This window comes from Mirounga leonina, unplaced genomic scaffold, assembly GCF_011800145.1.
Source record: "Mirounga leonina isolate KUSES-001 unplaced genomic scaffold, KU_Mleo_1.0 Mir_151, whole genome shotgun sequence".
Classification (NCBI taxonomy): domain Eukaryota; kingdom Metazoa; phylum Chordata; class Mammalia; order Carnivora; family Phocidae; genus Mirounga; species Mirounga leonina.
In genome coordinates, this window is record NW_023270377.1 from 70,593,332 (window position 1) to 70,608,208 (window position 14,877).

A 14,877-nucleotide genomic window follows, 5' to 3' on the forward strand; every position below is an offset into this window, starting at 1 on the left:
TATTAATCAACTATAAGAAGGAACGAATACTTACACATGCTACATGGATGAAACTTGGAAACATTAAGTGAAAGAAGACAGACACCAAAGGCCACATATTATATGATTCTGTTTATAGGAAGTGTTCAGAATAGGCAAATCTATAGAGACAGAAGATTTGTGGTTGCCAGGAGAGGGGAGAGTGAATGCTAAGGGGTATAGGGTTTCTTTATGGAGTGATGAAAATATTTTGAAATTAGTATAATTCAGAGTTGTACAACCATCACCATTAAGAATCTGAATTGTATACTAAAAAAGGTAGACTTTATGTCAACTGTATCTCAAAAGAAAAAGGCACAAACGGCATCTGCAGAAATCATCTACCGTCTCTAGGACTCTAGGGAACAAAAGGAAGTTGAGGTTATCAGAACCTCATGTGGGTCTCCAAGAACCAGAATCCAGGTCTTTAAGAAGGGTTAGCTACCAGCTGGTGCCTCTAAAGGGGAAAGGATAAGACAAATTGGGGCAGTACCTACAATGAAGCAAGCAAAAAGTCTGCAGAGTATAACCAACTACCCCTGCCAGATGAAGGCCCATGGCTAGGCACAGCACTGATAGGAGCCTTCACTCTGTTTTTGTCTTCTTCTAGAGGAATCCAAGATCCTCTAGATGCAAGATCTAACAAGGAGCCAACTGGTGAAGCAGAAATGTGGTTTGCATTATCCTGGCTCCAGCATGCGGAGTCCTCAGTATCATGCATGAATTTAGAGCTGAGAGACGATAGCTTATTAAGTCTAATCAGCATTTAGCAAGTCAAATCAAAGAGGAATCAATAGCCTTCATGTGTAAATGTATATGTAAACAAAAGCAATCAAAAGGTATAACATTGCCACAACATGGGATTGAGAGGGTATTATGCTAAGACAGAGAAGGACAAATACTATATGATTTCACTTATATGTGGAATAAAAAAAAAAAAATGAACAAAAAGCAGAAACAGACCCACAAATACAGAGAATAAACTGATAGTGGACAAAATGGGTAAAGGGCGGGAGCAAGAGATAGGCTTCCACTTATGGACTAAGTCAGGGATAAAAGGTACAGCATAAGGAATATAGTCAAGGATACTGTAATAGCTTTGTATGGTGATAGCTGGTAACTACACACTTGTGAACATAGCATAATATACAGACTTACCAAATCACTATGTTGTACACCCAAAACTACCATAGTGTGCCAACTTCAATTTAAAAAAGAATGTACAACAGAGGACCTAATGTGCCAAACAGTCATGAAGAAAACAAAGAACATCCCTGCAAAGTAAACCTGGAACAAATGGAGAGCATACCATGATGATAAGACGATACAATGTCCGCAAGATGTCACTATTAGATTTTTTCCTAGTGATACAGAAGATGATGATTAGGTTCCATTGGAAAGACCACACAACAAATAATCTAGAAAATGAAAAACAGGAGTGTCACTAGCTCTATCAGATATTAGAACATGTTTTAAGCCTTTGGGATTGGCACATAAATGGAACAACAGGAAAAAAAAGTTTTTAAATACAGAAATTGATCCAAGTGCATTTGGAAATTTAGGGAATGATAAAAATGGCATATGTTAAGTCAGTGGTAACAAATATTTAAAAAGTGGTATTCTCACAACTAATAGCCATATGGAAAAGGGTAACACTGCCTTCATCTCTTATACTGCACATCTAAATTCCAAATGGATTAGAGAGAGATAAACATTAAAAAAGTCTTAGAAGGAAATATAAATTCCTTGATAATCTGGAAATGGGGACACTTCCTAACCTGGACTCAAAATCCAAGAGAAATGTGTGGGAAACTAATGAAGTGTTTATATTCCAAAGATATAAAAAATATTCAAGGAATACCAATCTTTCTCAAACTTAAAAAACTAGGCAAAGAGGGAGCACTTCCAAACTCATTTTACAAGAACAGCATTACCCTGATGATAAAACCAGACAAGAACACACGAGAAAATTATGAACCAATATCCCTAATGAACATAGCTGTCAAATTCCTCAGTTTTAGCAAACCAAATTCAGTACATTAAAAGGATTACATTCAATGATCAAATGGGATTTATTCCAAGGATGCAGGGATGGTTCAGCCTCTGTAAATCAACATGATATACCACATTAACAAAAAGGATGAAAATCCTATCTTCAATTGATGCACAAAAAGCCTTTGACAAAATTCAACATCCATTTATGATAAAAGCCCTCAACAAAATGGGTATAGAGGTAATGTACCTCAACATAATAAATGCTATATATGACAAGCCCACAGCTAACATCAATGTCAGCAGTGAAAAGCGGACATCTTTCCCTGTAAGATCAGGAACAAGACAAGAGAGCCTACTTTCCTCACTTTTACTCAACATAGTATTGGAGGGGTGCCTGGGTGGCTCAGTCGTTAAGTGTCTGCCTTCGGCTCAGGTCATGATCCCAGGGTCCTGTTCTCACTCTCCCACTCCTCCTGCTTGTGTTCCCTCTCTCACTGTGTCTCTCCCCGTCAAAAAAAAAAAAATCTTAAAGAAGAAACCCAAAACAAAACATAGTATTGGAAGTTCTAGCCTGAGAAGTTAGGCAAAAAAAAAAAAAAAAAGTAAAATGCATCCAACTTGGAAAGGAAGTGGTAAAACTATTTGCAGATGACATGTTTTTATATATGAAAAACTGTAAAGACTCCACAAAAACTGTTAGAACTAGTCAAATTCAGTAAAAGTTGCAAGATACAAAGTTAATACACAGGAATTTGTTGTATTTCTGTATACTAGTGACAAGCTCTCAGAGAAATTAATACTCCCATTTATAACTGCATCACAAAGAATAAAATACCTAGGAATAAATTTAACCAAGGAGGTAAAAAAAAAACAAAAACAAAAAAACCTGTACACTGAAAACTGGAATACACTGAGAAAAGAAACTGAAGAATACACAAAGGAATGGAAAGACATGGATTGAAAGAATATTGTTAAAATATCTGTACTCCCCAAAGCAATCTACAGATTCAGTGAAATCCCTGTCAAAATCCCAATGGCATTTTTCACAAAAAAAGAGAGCAAATTTTTATGGAATCACAGAAGACCCTGAATAGCCAAAGCAATCTTAACAAAAAAAAGCTGGAGGTATCACAATTCCTGATTTCAAACTATATTACAAAGCTATGGTATTAAAAGAGTATGGTATTGGCATATAAACAGATACAAACAGAATAGAGAGCCCAGAAATAAACCCACACATATATGATCAATTAATCTACAACACAGGAATGAGGAATATACCATAGGGAAAGGCCTCTTCAATAAATGGTGCAGAGAAAACAACAGCCATTTGCAAAAGAAAGAAATGGGACCACTATCTTACACCATATACAAAAATTAACTCAGAATGGATTAAAGACATGTAGGACATGAAACCAAAAAACTTCTGGGAGAAAACATAGGTGGAGCCCTTTGACATCTGTCTTGACAATGATTTTTCTGATGTAACACTAAAAGCAAAGGCAACAAAAGCAGAAATAAGTGGGACTACATCAAACTAAAAAGCTTATGCACGGCAAAAGAAACCATCAGCAAAGTGAAAAGGCAGCTTATGAAATGGGAAAGAGTATCACACATCTGATAAGGGTTAATGTCCAAAATATATAAAGAACTGTAACTCAATAGAAAAAAGATAGGCAGAGGATCTGAATGTACATTTTTCCAAAGATTACATATAGACTGTCAACAAGTACATGAAGAGGTGCTCAACATTACTAATCATCAGGGAACTACAAAACCACAACGAGCTGTCCAACCTCATAACTGTTAGAAATGGTTATTATATATATAAAAAAAAATGTTGGTGACAATGTGGAGAAAAGGGAACCCTTAGGTGCTGTTTGGTAGGAATGTAAAATGGTGCAACCAGTATGGTGAACAATATGGAGATTCCTCAGGTTAAAAATAGAACTACCTTGTGATCCAGCAATTCCACTACTGGGTATTTATTCAAAGGAAGCAAAATCACTAACTTGAAAAGATATCTGTACCGCCACATTCATTGCCAGTATTTATTAATAGCCAAGACATATAAACAACCCCAGTGTCCATCAGTGGATGAATGCATAAAGAAAATATATACGTGTGCAATGGAATATAATTCAGCCACAGTAAAGGAAATCCTGACATTTGTGCCATCATGGATAGACCTTGAGGACATTGTGCTACGTAAAATAAGTCAGAGAAAGATAAATACCCTATGATCTCTCTCACATGTGGAATCTAAGACAAAACACTGAATTCATGGATACAGAGAATAGATTGGTGGTTGCCAGAGGCAGAGGGTGGGGGAATGGGCCAAAGTGTGCAGGTAGTCAATAGATAAAAACTTCCAGTTACGAAATTAGTCTTAGAGATACAGTGTTCAGCATGGTGACTATAGCTAACAATGTATATTAGAAAGTTGCTAAGAGGTTTTAATTGAAATCTAGTTGACGCAATTAGTTTGTGGCATACAGCATAGTGATTCAGCAAGGCTGTATATTATGCTGTGCTCACCGGCAGCGTAGCCCCTCCATCTCCTTACAACGCTATTACAAGACCATTGACCGTGTTCCCTGTGCTGTACCTTTCATCCCCAGGACTTACTTATTCCATGCCTCCCTCTCCCCCTTTACCCCTGAAAGAAATCTTACAAGTCTCCCATCACAAGAAAAAGGAAAAATTCGTAATTATGTGTGGTGATGCATGTTTATGAGACCTATTGTGATCATTCCACAGTATAGCGAAGAATTGTGTTGTGCATCTGAAACTAGTATGTCAATTATGTCTCTAAGGTGAAGGGCAGCCTAATGGAAAAATGGGCCAAAAATAGTAACAGTTCACAGGAAAAAGAGAAAAAATGGCTCTTAAACATATATATGTAAAAAGTTCTATCTTCCTCAAAATAAAGCTACCTGATATACTCTAGCATTGTTCATGAGAGACTGGTAAAAATCCAGTTTGACAACATATTCTCTTGGTGAAGCTCTTGAGGGGAAAAAAAAAGCATTCATCAGTATAACTAGTAGGAATAAAAATGGTAGAATTCCTATGGAAGTATTGGCATATCTAGCAAAATTATACTCTTTAATGCAGCAATCCTATTTCTGGAATCTCCCCCAAAATAAGATTGTCCATTGCAACACTATTTGTAAAAGGCAAAGACTGGAAACAACTGAGATGTCCATCAATACATCTGTACAGTGGACTGCTGGGGGGGGGCGGGGAGGTGAGGGGAATAAAAGAAGGGTGTAGTTAAAGCAGGTGCAAAATAATGTACAGTATGCTAGCTCTTGTCTAAGAATGTGTATGCATTGTGTGTTTACACATACACGCTTATATTTTCAAGAAGATACAAAAGGATAAAAATATACATAGTTACCTGTATGGGATGGGAGGGAACCTATGCTGGACAGAGAATAGACTCCTCTGGATGTACCTTGTTTTACAGCTTTTACTTTGCAGTCACTTAAATGTTTTACAGAATTAAATCATACAAACCGATCTAAAAATTGAGAGGATAAAAAAGGGAAGCAAATTAACACACTTATATGTCAAGTTGGTAACATAACCAAACGGAAGAATTTTTTTCCAAGTGATTTTCATCAAACACAGTATTTCAGTTAGAAAACCCTAGTGGATCTGTTTTTGGTGACACAAAGAGCCAGAAAGAATCTTAAATTTCTTTCACAGTCTGTGTTAGTAATATATTGACACTGTTAGTTTGAAACTGTTGTATGCATTGTAAATTAAAGCAAATAAATGTGTAAATGTAATCAGGAACTAAGATTTTCAGTTTAAAGAGAAAGAGCGAAGAGTAAAAAAAAAAAAAAAAAAAAATAGTGAAGCAAAAACTCCAGTCTTTATATGTGCAAAGAATTTTGCACAAACTCGTATTAACAAACCTTAGCCCGTAGCTTTTTTTTTTTTTTTTAATCGTAAGTCCCTTTACTGTCAAGTCCTTAGTGGGATGAGTTCTATAATCTCTCGGTATCCATTTCCCTGAGTTTCCAGTATGTCAAAGTTTTGCTGAGGTATTCCTGAGGCTCTTTTCATCTTTAGCCATATTACTTTTCACACACAGCTAACAGCTCTAATAACGCAGTTTATCTTCACAACCACTCTCCTCTACCTGGCTTTTTCCTTTCTTCCTTTCTGCTACATCTGAATTTTGGACACAGTCCTTTGTTACAGTATTTGTGTTCAAAATTATCAGTAAAACGTTGACACTGTTCCAGGTAATTTCTGCAATCTCATTGCATCTTGTAGGGCAGAATTTAAGGTGTTGTGGCAGAAGTATTTTAGGAGTAGTGATACAAGACCACCACTTAAATCACAATAAAGGCCTTGGCAGTGGAGTTGGTATATTCAACTCCTTTTGGTAATCCCAACCTCCCTTTCCTACACTGCAAATAATTTGTGTGTATGTGGGGTTTTTTTTAGATGGCTATTCATATGAAAAGGAAGCAATGGAAAATTGGATCAGCAAAAAGAAACGTACAAGTCCCATGACGAATCTCGTTCTTCCTTCAATGGTACTGACACCAAACAGGACTCTGAAAATGGCCATCAGCCGATGGCTAGAGACACATCAAAAATAAAATTGTTTATATTGTTTATATTCTTCAGTGATCTCATTTGAATGATTTAAAGGTAAATGTTAATATTATTAAAAGCAAAACAGGAGAAAAGTGATTTAGCTACCTATAAAAACTTTTTCTTTAAATCATATGGACTAAGTAACATATCTGACTTCTTTTCTATTTTTACTATAAAAGCCTTTTTGTATTAGTGAAAGAAATCTTAACCTGTAGAAAAATAAAGTTTCACTTTGAATTAAAATTGCAGTGCTCAAATTCTTGCTCGATAAAGGTCATATTCTCATTACAACTAAAGATCAGAATAATCAAGAACATAACATTGAAATCCTAGTTAATTAAAGCCATTAATTTGATAACTCTTTGGAATCCTTTTAAAGAGAATTTGTAGCAAAATAGTTTTATGACTAAATTGAGAAAACCATTTTGAAATGTTTAATGAGCAATTTCGTTGGATTCTAAATTTGCAAGGTGGTAATGATTTTTCCCCACAGTCCAAACCTGTGTAGAAGTTAGATGGAATACATTATCATGAATATGTCAAGTTGGCTTTGTTGAAATATAGCAGCAAACCAGCCTCCTTTTAGAGTTCAGAATTCTTGAAGTTATCATATAACATTCTAAGCTAGAGTAACTATACATTTTTACACAAGAGATTGGTGTTTAATACAATACCCTGATAAGTGTTCCCTCAGCAGAAAACTTCAAGTTCACGAAGTTGAGGTGGTAGCAACTTTCCCTACCTGTCGTAAGCTGTGTCCCGGAACGGAAGGCACATTAGAACCCAGCTGTAAGAGCAGGCAGGGCCCAAGACTCTGTTCTTACCCCCCGCAAAACCCTCATTTTACTGTTCAAAAATTCAAAAACTCAGAAATGAGAGGGGAAAAGTGATGTAATTATGTATATAGTCTTTTTCTATATTTTACAAATTTACAGCTAATATGCTGTGTTCACAGAATTGTGCAAAGCCTAGCTATCACAAAAAGCTCCAAATAGCTTTTCTTTATAATTGGCTGCTTTGTAAAATTTCCATCCTCCTAATGGATTACCGAATTTTATTTCCTTTGTGTACCTAGCTGGGATTTACAGTCAGATTCTACAAGAGGATTTTTTCATACCACCCATGCTTCTTACATTCAAGTGAGGACAAAAAAAAAAAAAAAGGTTGGGAACACATTTTAGGTGTTTTTCCATTGTATTCTATAGAGAAAGTAGGTTAACATAATTTTAACAAAAGATTTTTTAAGTGACAGAGCCCACCATTGGGCCAAATATTTTTTGTTCTGATTGACAGACTTATTTTCCAAAGGAGGCAGACTGTTTTTTTTACATAAAAGTTATTAAAAATCGAGGCACCTGGGTGGCTCAGTCGGTTGAGCATCTGCCTTCGGCTCAGGTCATGATCCCAGGGTCCTGGGATGGAGCCCTGCATCAGGCCCCCTGCTCGGCGGGGAGCCTGCTTCTCCCTCTCTGCTGCTCCCCCTGCTTGTACACACACTCTGTCAAAAACAAAATCTTAAAAAAAAAAAAAAAATTATTAAAAATCATTGACATCATTGATAGAAAACAAAATAAAAGATTGGTTATCTTTTAAATGTGTTAAAGGTGGCAATTTTCTCTTCTGCGTTTCACCATCATAGTTTGTTACCCAAATGGTTGAAAACTGAGATGCCAATAATTTACTAAAGTGAAGTGCTTCTGTTTATGAATGCAAATAAATCCAAAGCCTGACAACTCCTCCTTCCCCCAGACACACAAGGAAACAAACCAAATCCAAAACCACCCCCAGGAAGGGACCCCACAAGACCCCTCCGCCATGCTCCCCAGGCCAAGCCCTTCACTGAGGATGACACGGGAGCGGTGTTCACCTGCCCGCAGCTCTGGCCTCAGCACTGACTAGTGACTTCCCAAAAAGACTTCTCTCCGGGCTAACTGGGCCAAATATCTTTACTAAGACTGTATCAAAATCCTAATGTAGTTTATAATAAATTCCAGGAGTCCCACTGGCAGTTTCATAGCCAAAGTCATCTAACAATTCTCTGTCAGCTAAGAACACTTTTCTGTCCCACCTGGTTTTTTGTTTTTAACCCCTAAGTTTAATATAGGGCTTTAAAGAAGGACTTTACTCAGCCTTACTAATAACAGTCATACCCAGACAGGAACCTGAAGGAGTCTTAGGGGATACCCCGGCCTAAGACTCCACCTCAGGGTTTTATCACAATACAACCCAGTTTGATGTTCACCTTCATTCCCACTGCTCTGAGACAGAAATATATGGGGATAAAGACAAATGCCTCCTTTTAACTGAAAGATTATACAGATGTGAAGAACTCTCATAATCAACACAGTGTGCAGTGTATTGCCAAAGCGTTTGAGAGTTACAGTACTAAACAGATCCTGCTGCCAGTAAAAACAGACACCAAGATTTCTGAAACAGGTAAGGACAGAATGCTCTTCCTCCTATTTCAGGCAAAAAGACTAATGTTAACCACTGAATATTCTGAGATATCATGAAGCTTTGCCCTTTTTCTGAAATTATGCTTCAATGAAATTAAATATGCATCTGGTAGTATTACTATAAAAATAGACCTTTCACTATTTCCTTTAGGGTAACAAGATCACCCAGGATTAAACCAAAGCAGATCACTGTCATCAGGACAGTCTCTACTTACCCACTGTTTCACTTAATACAAAACAAATTCTATTAATATTCTTTATTCCATATGGAAAAGTACAGTAGTTGTGCAGAAACAAAACTACATAACAAAAGAGTAAGACTTCCACAAATATTAAAGAAAACAATGAACAATAAATAAGCCATAGTACTTACAGCAGAACTCATGGAAAGCCTATAAAAATGATAAAGCTGTACAAAGTACGCTTACACACTCAGGAACAAATGTTGAAGAATGACACCAGAAGACTTCCTATTCGTACAAAACCATAATGATGCTCACAAGAACTTCAAGACAACTATTCATTTTTAAAACATTCTGTAAATATAGAACTTCCTTCTCCCCAATTCTAGAAAATAAATTTCACATCCCAACATATAAAACAACTATACTCCCACCTCTTTGAAATTAGCATTTTCACATCCTCCAATAGCACACCATTTTCATATAAAAATACCTTTAAACCAAGGTTCATTGCTGTACCTTATCTTTACAAATGAATAATACATCAGTTTGGACTTAAGTAGCACCTCAAAGGTGTTCATATAAATGAGATAAAGTGCTGTTACCTGTATACTGTTAACATGCCATAATAATACATCGTTCAGTGCAATAATCAGCATGAAGGAAGCTTACAAAGAACATGCAAATATGAGTTTTTTATGATAAACTACTTGAAACAGTTATATTTACAAGTCTGAATACAACTTGGCTATTTAATATGTACAACATGTGACTATAAAGTCATGATTGTATAATGAAACAAAAGCAACAACCAACCATACCTTAACTATCCAAATTCAATAGTGTCCTTAAAGGACCTTGGAACGCCTCTCCCAGGAGTGCCCTATCATTGTTAAAAACAGTTTGGGAACCAGTTGAGAGCTAATTTACGTATCGTAAAGAGTGCCGTATTCTTAGTATTTTAGCCTAAATCCAACTTTAGCCTAAAACCACCAATCGTGATTCCAAATGGCTTATGCTGTTTCCAAACGTTAAAAACACCTTGAAGTGGGAATATAGTTCCAAAAAAGGTGCTATAAAAATATTTTTAATGAGAACCATAACATGGAACTAAATGTTTAATCCTCTTAAGGGAACTACTACGCAGGGAACAACACTTGGATGTTCTCGTATTTTGCTTAAAAAAAAAAAAAAAAAATCAGCTGTATAACATTTATAGTCACGCTTATGTTCAGCTAGAAACTTTTATATATTTATATATAAAAATTGGGATTTGACTCAATGGAACTGAAACCTGAAAATTCCACCTTTCCCAGAATACACCATCTGGATATTATGCCATGAGTTAGATCTATCACTAAACATTTACATTCTCTAAGAAATATTATGATTTTATCACATAGCAAAGGCTAGGGGAAAAGTGATAAAAACCAAACAATTTCATAAGAGAAGAGCATGAGTTAATGTCTTCTGGGCGGTCTTAAATGTTTAACCGAACAGGCATTAACTAATTATAGTTTTTAATTCTGGTTAGCATTTTTATTTATGGTGACTCCTAGCTATTTATCAAAGAAATTTTATCCCACATTTTAAATATATCAAGGGCATCTCAATCACCCCCAAGGAAAAAAGAAAAAAATACATGGCTAACAGGTAATTTGTCTCACGAAAAACCTTTTAATTACCACCAGAAGCCAGCACACTGTTTGCCCAATCCCACATACGGTTCTCTCTTAAGGCTCACACATTTGACTCTATGAACGACCGCTTCGGTTTTGCTGAAGGAAGGTGGCTCCTGTGGGCTTCGCTGCTGGCGTGAGGCCCCTGTTTAGAGATACTTTCCTGATACAGATGAGAAACAGTCTTAGCGATCCTGTTATCCTGACAGTGGACTGGAATCTGGCATTTCTTCTCTTCGAGCTCCTTCGCCTGTGCCGCACTGTGGACACTTCCCGCCAGGGTAGGAACAGAGCAGCTTTTGGCCTGGCTGGTATGCCCTCCTGCTTGTTTGAGAGGGGGCTTCTCCGAGTTCAAGGGCTGCAGGCCAGCTGCAGAAGACGCGTTTGTCAGGAGCCCCTCCGGCATCTGACAGTGCCAGGTACGGCTTGGAGGGTGGTTCTGCTGCTGGAACCTGGCAGTCTTATCCATGATGCCCATGAACGGCGTACTGCGCGGCCTGTGCTCAGCTGTCCCGCCTGGAACCGGGGTAACCACCTTGTCCTTGATGCGAACGTCCGGTCCCTGGACCTTGAAGCCATCGGAAAAACTGCTGCTCGAAGTCAAACTACTGGTTGAGCTTGACATCTTGATGCTGCCAGACGGAGAACCAGAAGAGCCCGAGCTGGCAAGGGAAGCTGGATGTCGCACGTCGCTGCCGCTCGCCGGCCCGCCCTGGTTTGAAGGAGCGACGTCCACAGCGATGGGGGCATGAGACAGAAGCCTCTCTGCGGCTTTTATCTTGCTTGGTAGGGGACAGGCAGCGCCCCCGTCGCCGTGCTGCAGCTGGACGCTGTGGCTGGGGCCCAGCCGCTCCCCGAAAGGGCCAGAACCGGCCCCCACAGCCGAAGCGCCTGTTCCCTCCAAACGCGGGATTCTGCCCCCCGCGGGAGCGGCCGCCGGCCCGCCGGGCGGAGGCCTCGGGGCAGGAGTCTGGGCAGAGACCTGCATTTTCGGGCCGCCGCCTCGCGCGCCTGGCTGCGCGGGCCCCAGATGCTGGCTGGTCTTCACGATCTGCGCCTGCCGCGTGGGCTGCAGCACCAGCCCCGGCGGAACCACGGCCTCCCGCAGGGCCCTACCGACCCCCGGCCTGTTCTGCGGGGACACCGGCCCGGCCGTGGGCTGTGAGCCTTCCTGAAGGTTTCGGATGTACGCAGACGGCGCACAGGCGGAGGGCTGAGGCCTGGGCGTCGGGGAAACGGACTCCTCCTGCGACGAAGTGTCTTCGTCTTCGGCCTCCTCAAGATGGAAGCGGTCGTTCAAGCCAGCGGCCGGGGCGTCCTCCTCGTTTTCCGAGTCGTGGGGCGCGGCTGGCGGCGGGCACTGCTGCTTTTGCTGCTGGCTCCTCTGCAGTTGCTTGCACTCCTCCTCCACGCGCGCCAGGAGCCTCCTGATTTCCTGATTGGTGGGACAGAGCTTCACAGCTTCCCGCAGGTCAGCCCGGGCCGCCGCAAACTGCCTTTATGTCAGAACAGAAGGCGGAGTTACAAGCCGCGGAGGCACGCGCTCGGGGGTCGCGGTGCACGGGAGCTCTGCTAGCCAGAGCGGGAAGGCGGCCGGGGGCGTTTGCAACGCTGGCGGGGGAGGGCAGGGCCCGGTCCGCACTGGCCTAGAGCCACCGGGCGGCGCGGGAGCGAGTCCCGGCCCACACCTGCGCCGCCGTGCCAGGGCCCCGCTGCCTCTGCAAACCCCACCGGGCCGGGAGCGGGAACCGGCACAAGGCAGTGGGTGTCGGAATCCTCCTCCGCCACCGCCTCTCACCGCGTCCATCTCTAACCCACATGTCTTCCAGGCCTCTCCTCCCTTCCCCCACCTGCCTGCTCTCGTGTCTCTAGCTGGCAGCTTCCCTGCGAGCACAGACTGATGGAGGCATTCTGTGTGGCAGCGAGTGGCAGCTGGGGCGCAGGGCAGGAACGGTTACGGGGATGTCAAGAGAAAACAAAAGTCTAGCCATTGCTAAGAATACCCGCTGCTGTGCCCCTTGGAAGCTAGGGATGAGAGGCATTTGAGGAATGCCTGTGAGTCAGCAACCCCCAAAGTCAACCAGCAGCTGTGATAGTGCAGAGACCCAAGAAGGCTTCTCTAGTCACAGACCGACCCCCAGACAGTACCTGCTATTTCTCTTCGCTCTTGCCCTGGCATAAAAGGCTTCATAGGACTTTGGTTTCAATTCGAGAGCCTTGGAAGCAAATTCTTCTGCCATGCCAAAGTCCTAGTGTCAACATTTAAATACATGAGTCAAGAGAAGCACTGAGACAGGATTACAGGCAGCTTCTTACTAGGAGTTTTGCTCTACAGGTTGGCAGAGAATTGGGACAGCTGGGGAGGTAAACGGCAAGGGAAGTTTTAGTTCTCTTGTTTTAAAGTAGGTAGACAGTTAAAGCTTATTAATATCTTAAGAGAAGAGTTCAGTAGAGAAACAAAAATTGGTGATTCCGGACTGAGAGAAGAGCGGTAGAAGCCATGCACCAGCAGGCAAGAGTGGACGGAAGCCAAGCAGCTGGTGGGGAGGCTCAGGGAGGGGCAGAGACACGGCCCCCTGGAACAGCTAGGCACCCCCTACGCGGTGGGGGGGGTGGGCACAGAAGTGAGGTCAATGGATTTGGTGGTGAGAAGATGAAGTTTAAAAAAAAAAAAAAAGGTAGGAGAAATAAGTACTGAAACAAGTCTATGAGTTACTAGTTACAAATTAACTATGAAGTAACTCCTACCAATTACAAGTTAACCAGTTACTGGTATACCCTCTGGGCAATACACAAATAACCACTAGGCCGATTGGAACACACCCATGTTCAACTCAATGGTACCCTTTCCTTCTGCGTCTGGGAAGGGCCGCCCATGACAACGTTGGCAGCACCCAGTCGGGAAGGGACGGAGCGGCAGTCTGCTCGCCCTCATTGCTGAGGCAGAGGACAGTGCCCTCCAATGTGCTGTCTCAGGACCTGGAGAGGCGGGGCGGGACAGTGACCACATGACGACCACCCAAGAGAAGCAGCTCCCCACACGCCAAGTTCACAGAGATGCGCGAACAAATCACACAGCAGACCCCCTGACTTGGTCTGTGCAGGGCTGGCCTTCAGCACGAGCCAACACTCTACTACTAAGACAGTAGACCAAGGGCCCACAGCTTACATTTGTTTTTCTTCGGCAGCGAGACAAATTGAGATAGAGGGAAACTCTTAGTTCATTGAATGGCCTCATGTCCTCTCCGAATCCTTCTCGGGGAAACTTCCTTAAGGCGTACTGGTACCTCTGGGCTGCCTCTTTCATCTTCCCTTTCTAGGAATCAAAAAGCACAGAAATTGATCCTTTTCCAGATGCTCCAAGATGAATAGGCTCCCACAACCTGAAGACCCTGGCGAGGTTCTCCCTCCACCACCGAAACCATCAGAGCACATGCGAGGCTCCGGCTGGCATGAACCGGCCTCGCTGTCCTCGGGCTTCTGCAGCCTCCAGCTCCGCGCAATAAGACAGAAACTGGTTTTCTAGGAAGCGGTCTGTACGTTGGCAAATTGATAACTATCAATCTTAAAACATCAGATTATCCTGTTATATATATATATTTTTATTATTATTATTGAGAGAGAGAGAGCACCACGCACACGGGTTGGGGGGAGAGGTAGGGGGAGGGGGAAAGAATCTTAAGCAGGCTCCACACCCAGCTCAATGTGGGTCGATCTCCAGAGCCTGAGATCATGACCTGAGCTGAAATCAAGAGTCAGACACTTACCTGACTGAGCCACCCAGGTGCCCCTCCATTACATATTTTTGAAAACCAGCTCAGAAATGATCCCTCATCCACAGATGTTTTAATGCTAAGTGTAACAGAAATCAGATGAAGAAATGATGCGGTTCTCAAGGCAAGTACAGTCTTGTGGTGAAGCCTAGAG

At 41.6% G+C, this 14,877-nt stretch overlaps 2 protein-coding genes across 10 annotated transcripts in view; one reads left to right on the forward strand and one right to left on the reverse strand.

The window, feature by feature from the left end:
* Positions 1–6,876, forward strand: part of WDSUB1 (WD repeat, sterile alpha motif and U-box domain containing 1) — a 54,470-nt gene extending 47,594 nt beyond the window's left edge. For all 5 annotated transcript variants that reach the window (XM_035007962.1, XM_035007961.1, XM_035007963.1 and 2 more), the window contains one exon: positions 6,478–6,876. In XM_035007962.1, coding sequence (XP_034863853.1) covers positions 6,478–6,635 — 158 coding nt within the window. In that variant the 3' untranslated portion in view covers positions 6,636–6,876. The remainder of the gene's footprint in view (positions 1–6,477) is intronic.
* Positions 6,877–9,331: 2,455 nt separating this feature from the next.
* TANC1 (tetratricopeptide repeat, ankyrin repeat and coiled-coil containing 1) overlaps positions 9,332–14,877 on the reverse strand; it is a 230,247-nt gene continuing 224,701 nt past the window's right edge. For all 5 annotated transcript variants that reach the window (XM_035007968.1, XM_035007970.1, XM_035007971.1 and 2 more), the window contains 3 exons: positions 14,120–14,266; positions 13,099–13,199; positions 9,332–12,446 (listed from right to left, as the gene is read on the reverse strand). In XM_035007968.1, coding sequence (XP_034863859.1) covers positions 11,012–12,446; positions 13,099–13,199; positions 14,120–14,266 — 1,683 coding nt within the window. In that variant the 3' untranslated portion in view covers positions 9,332–11,011. The remainder of the gene's footprint in view (positions 12,447–13,098; positions 13,200–14,119; positions 14,267–14,877) is intronic.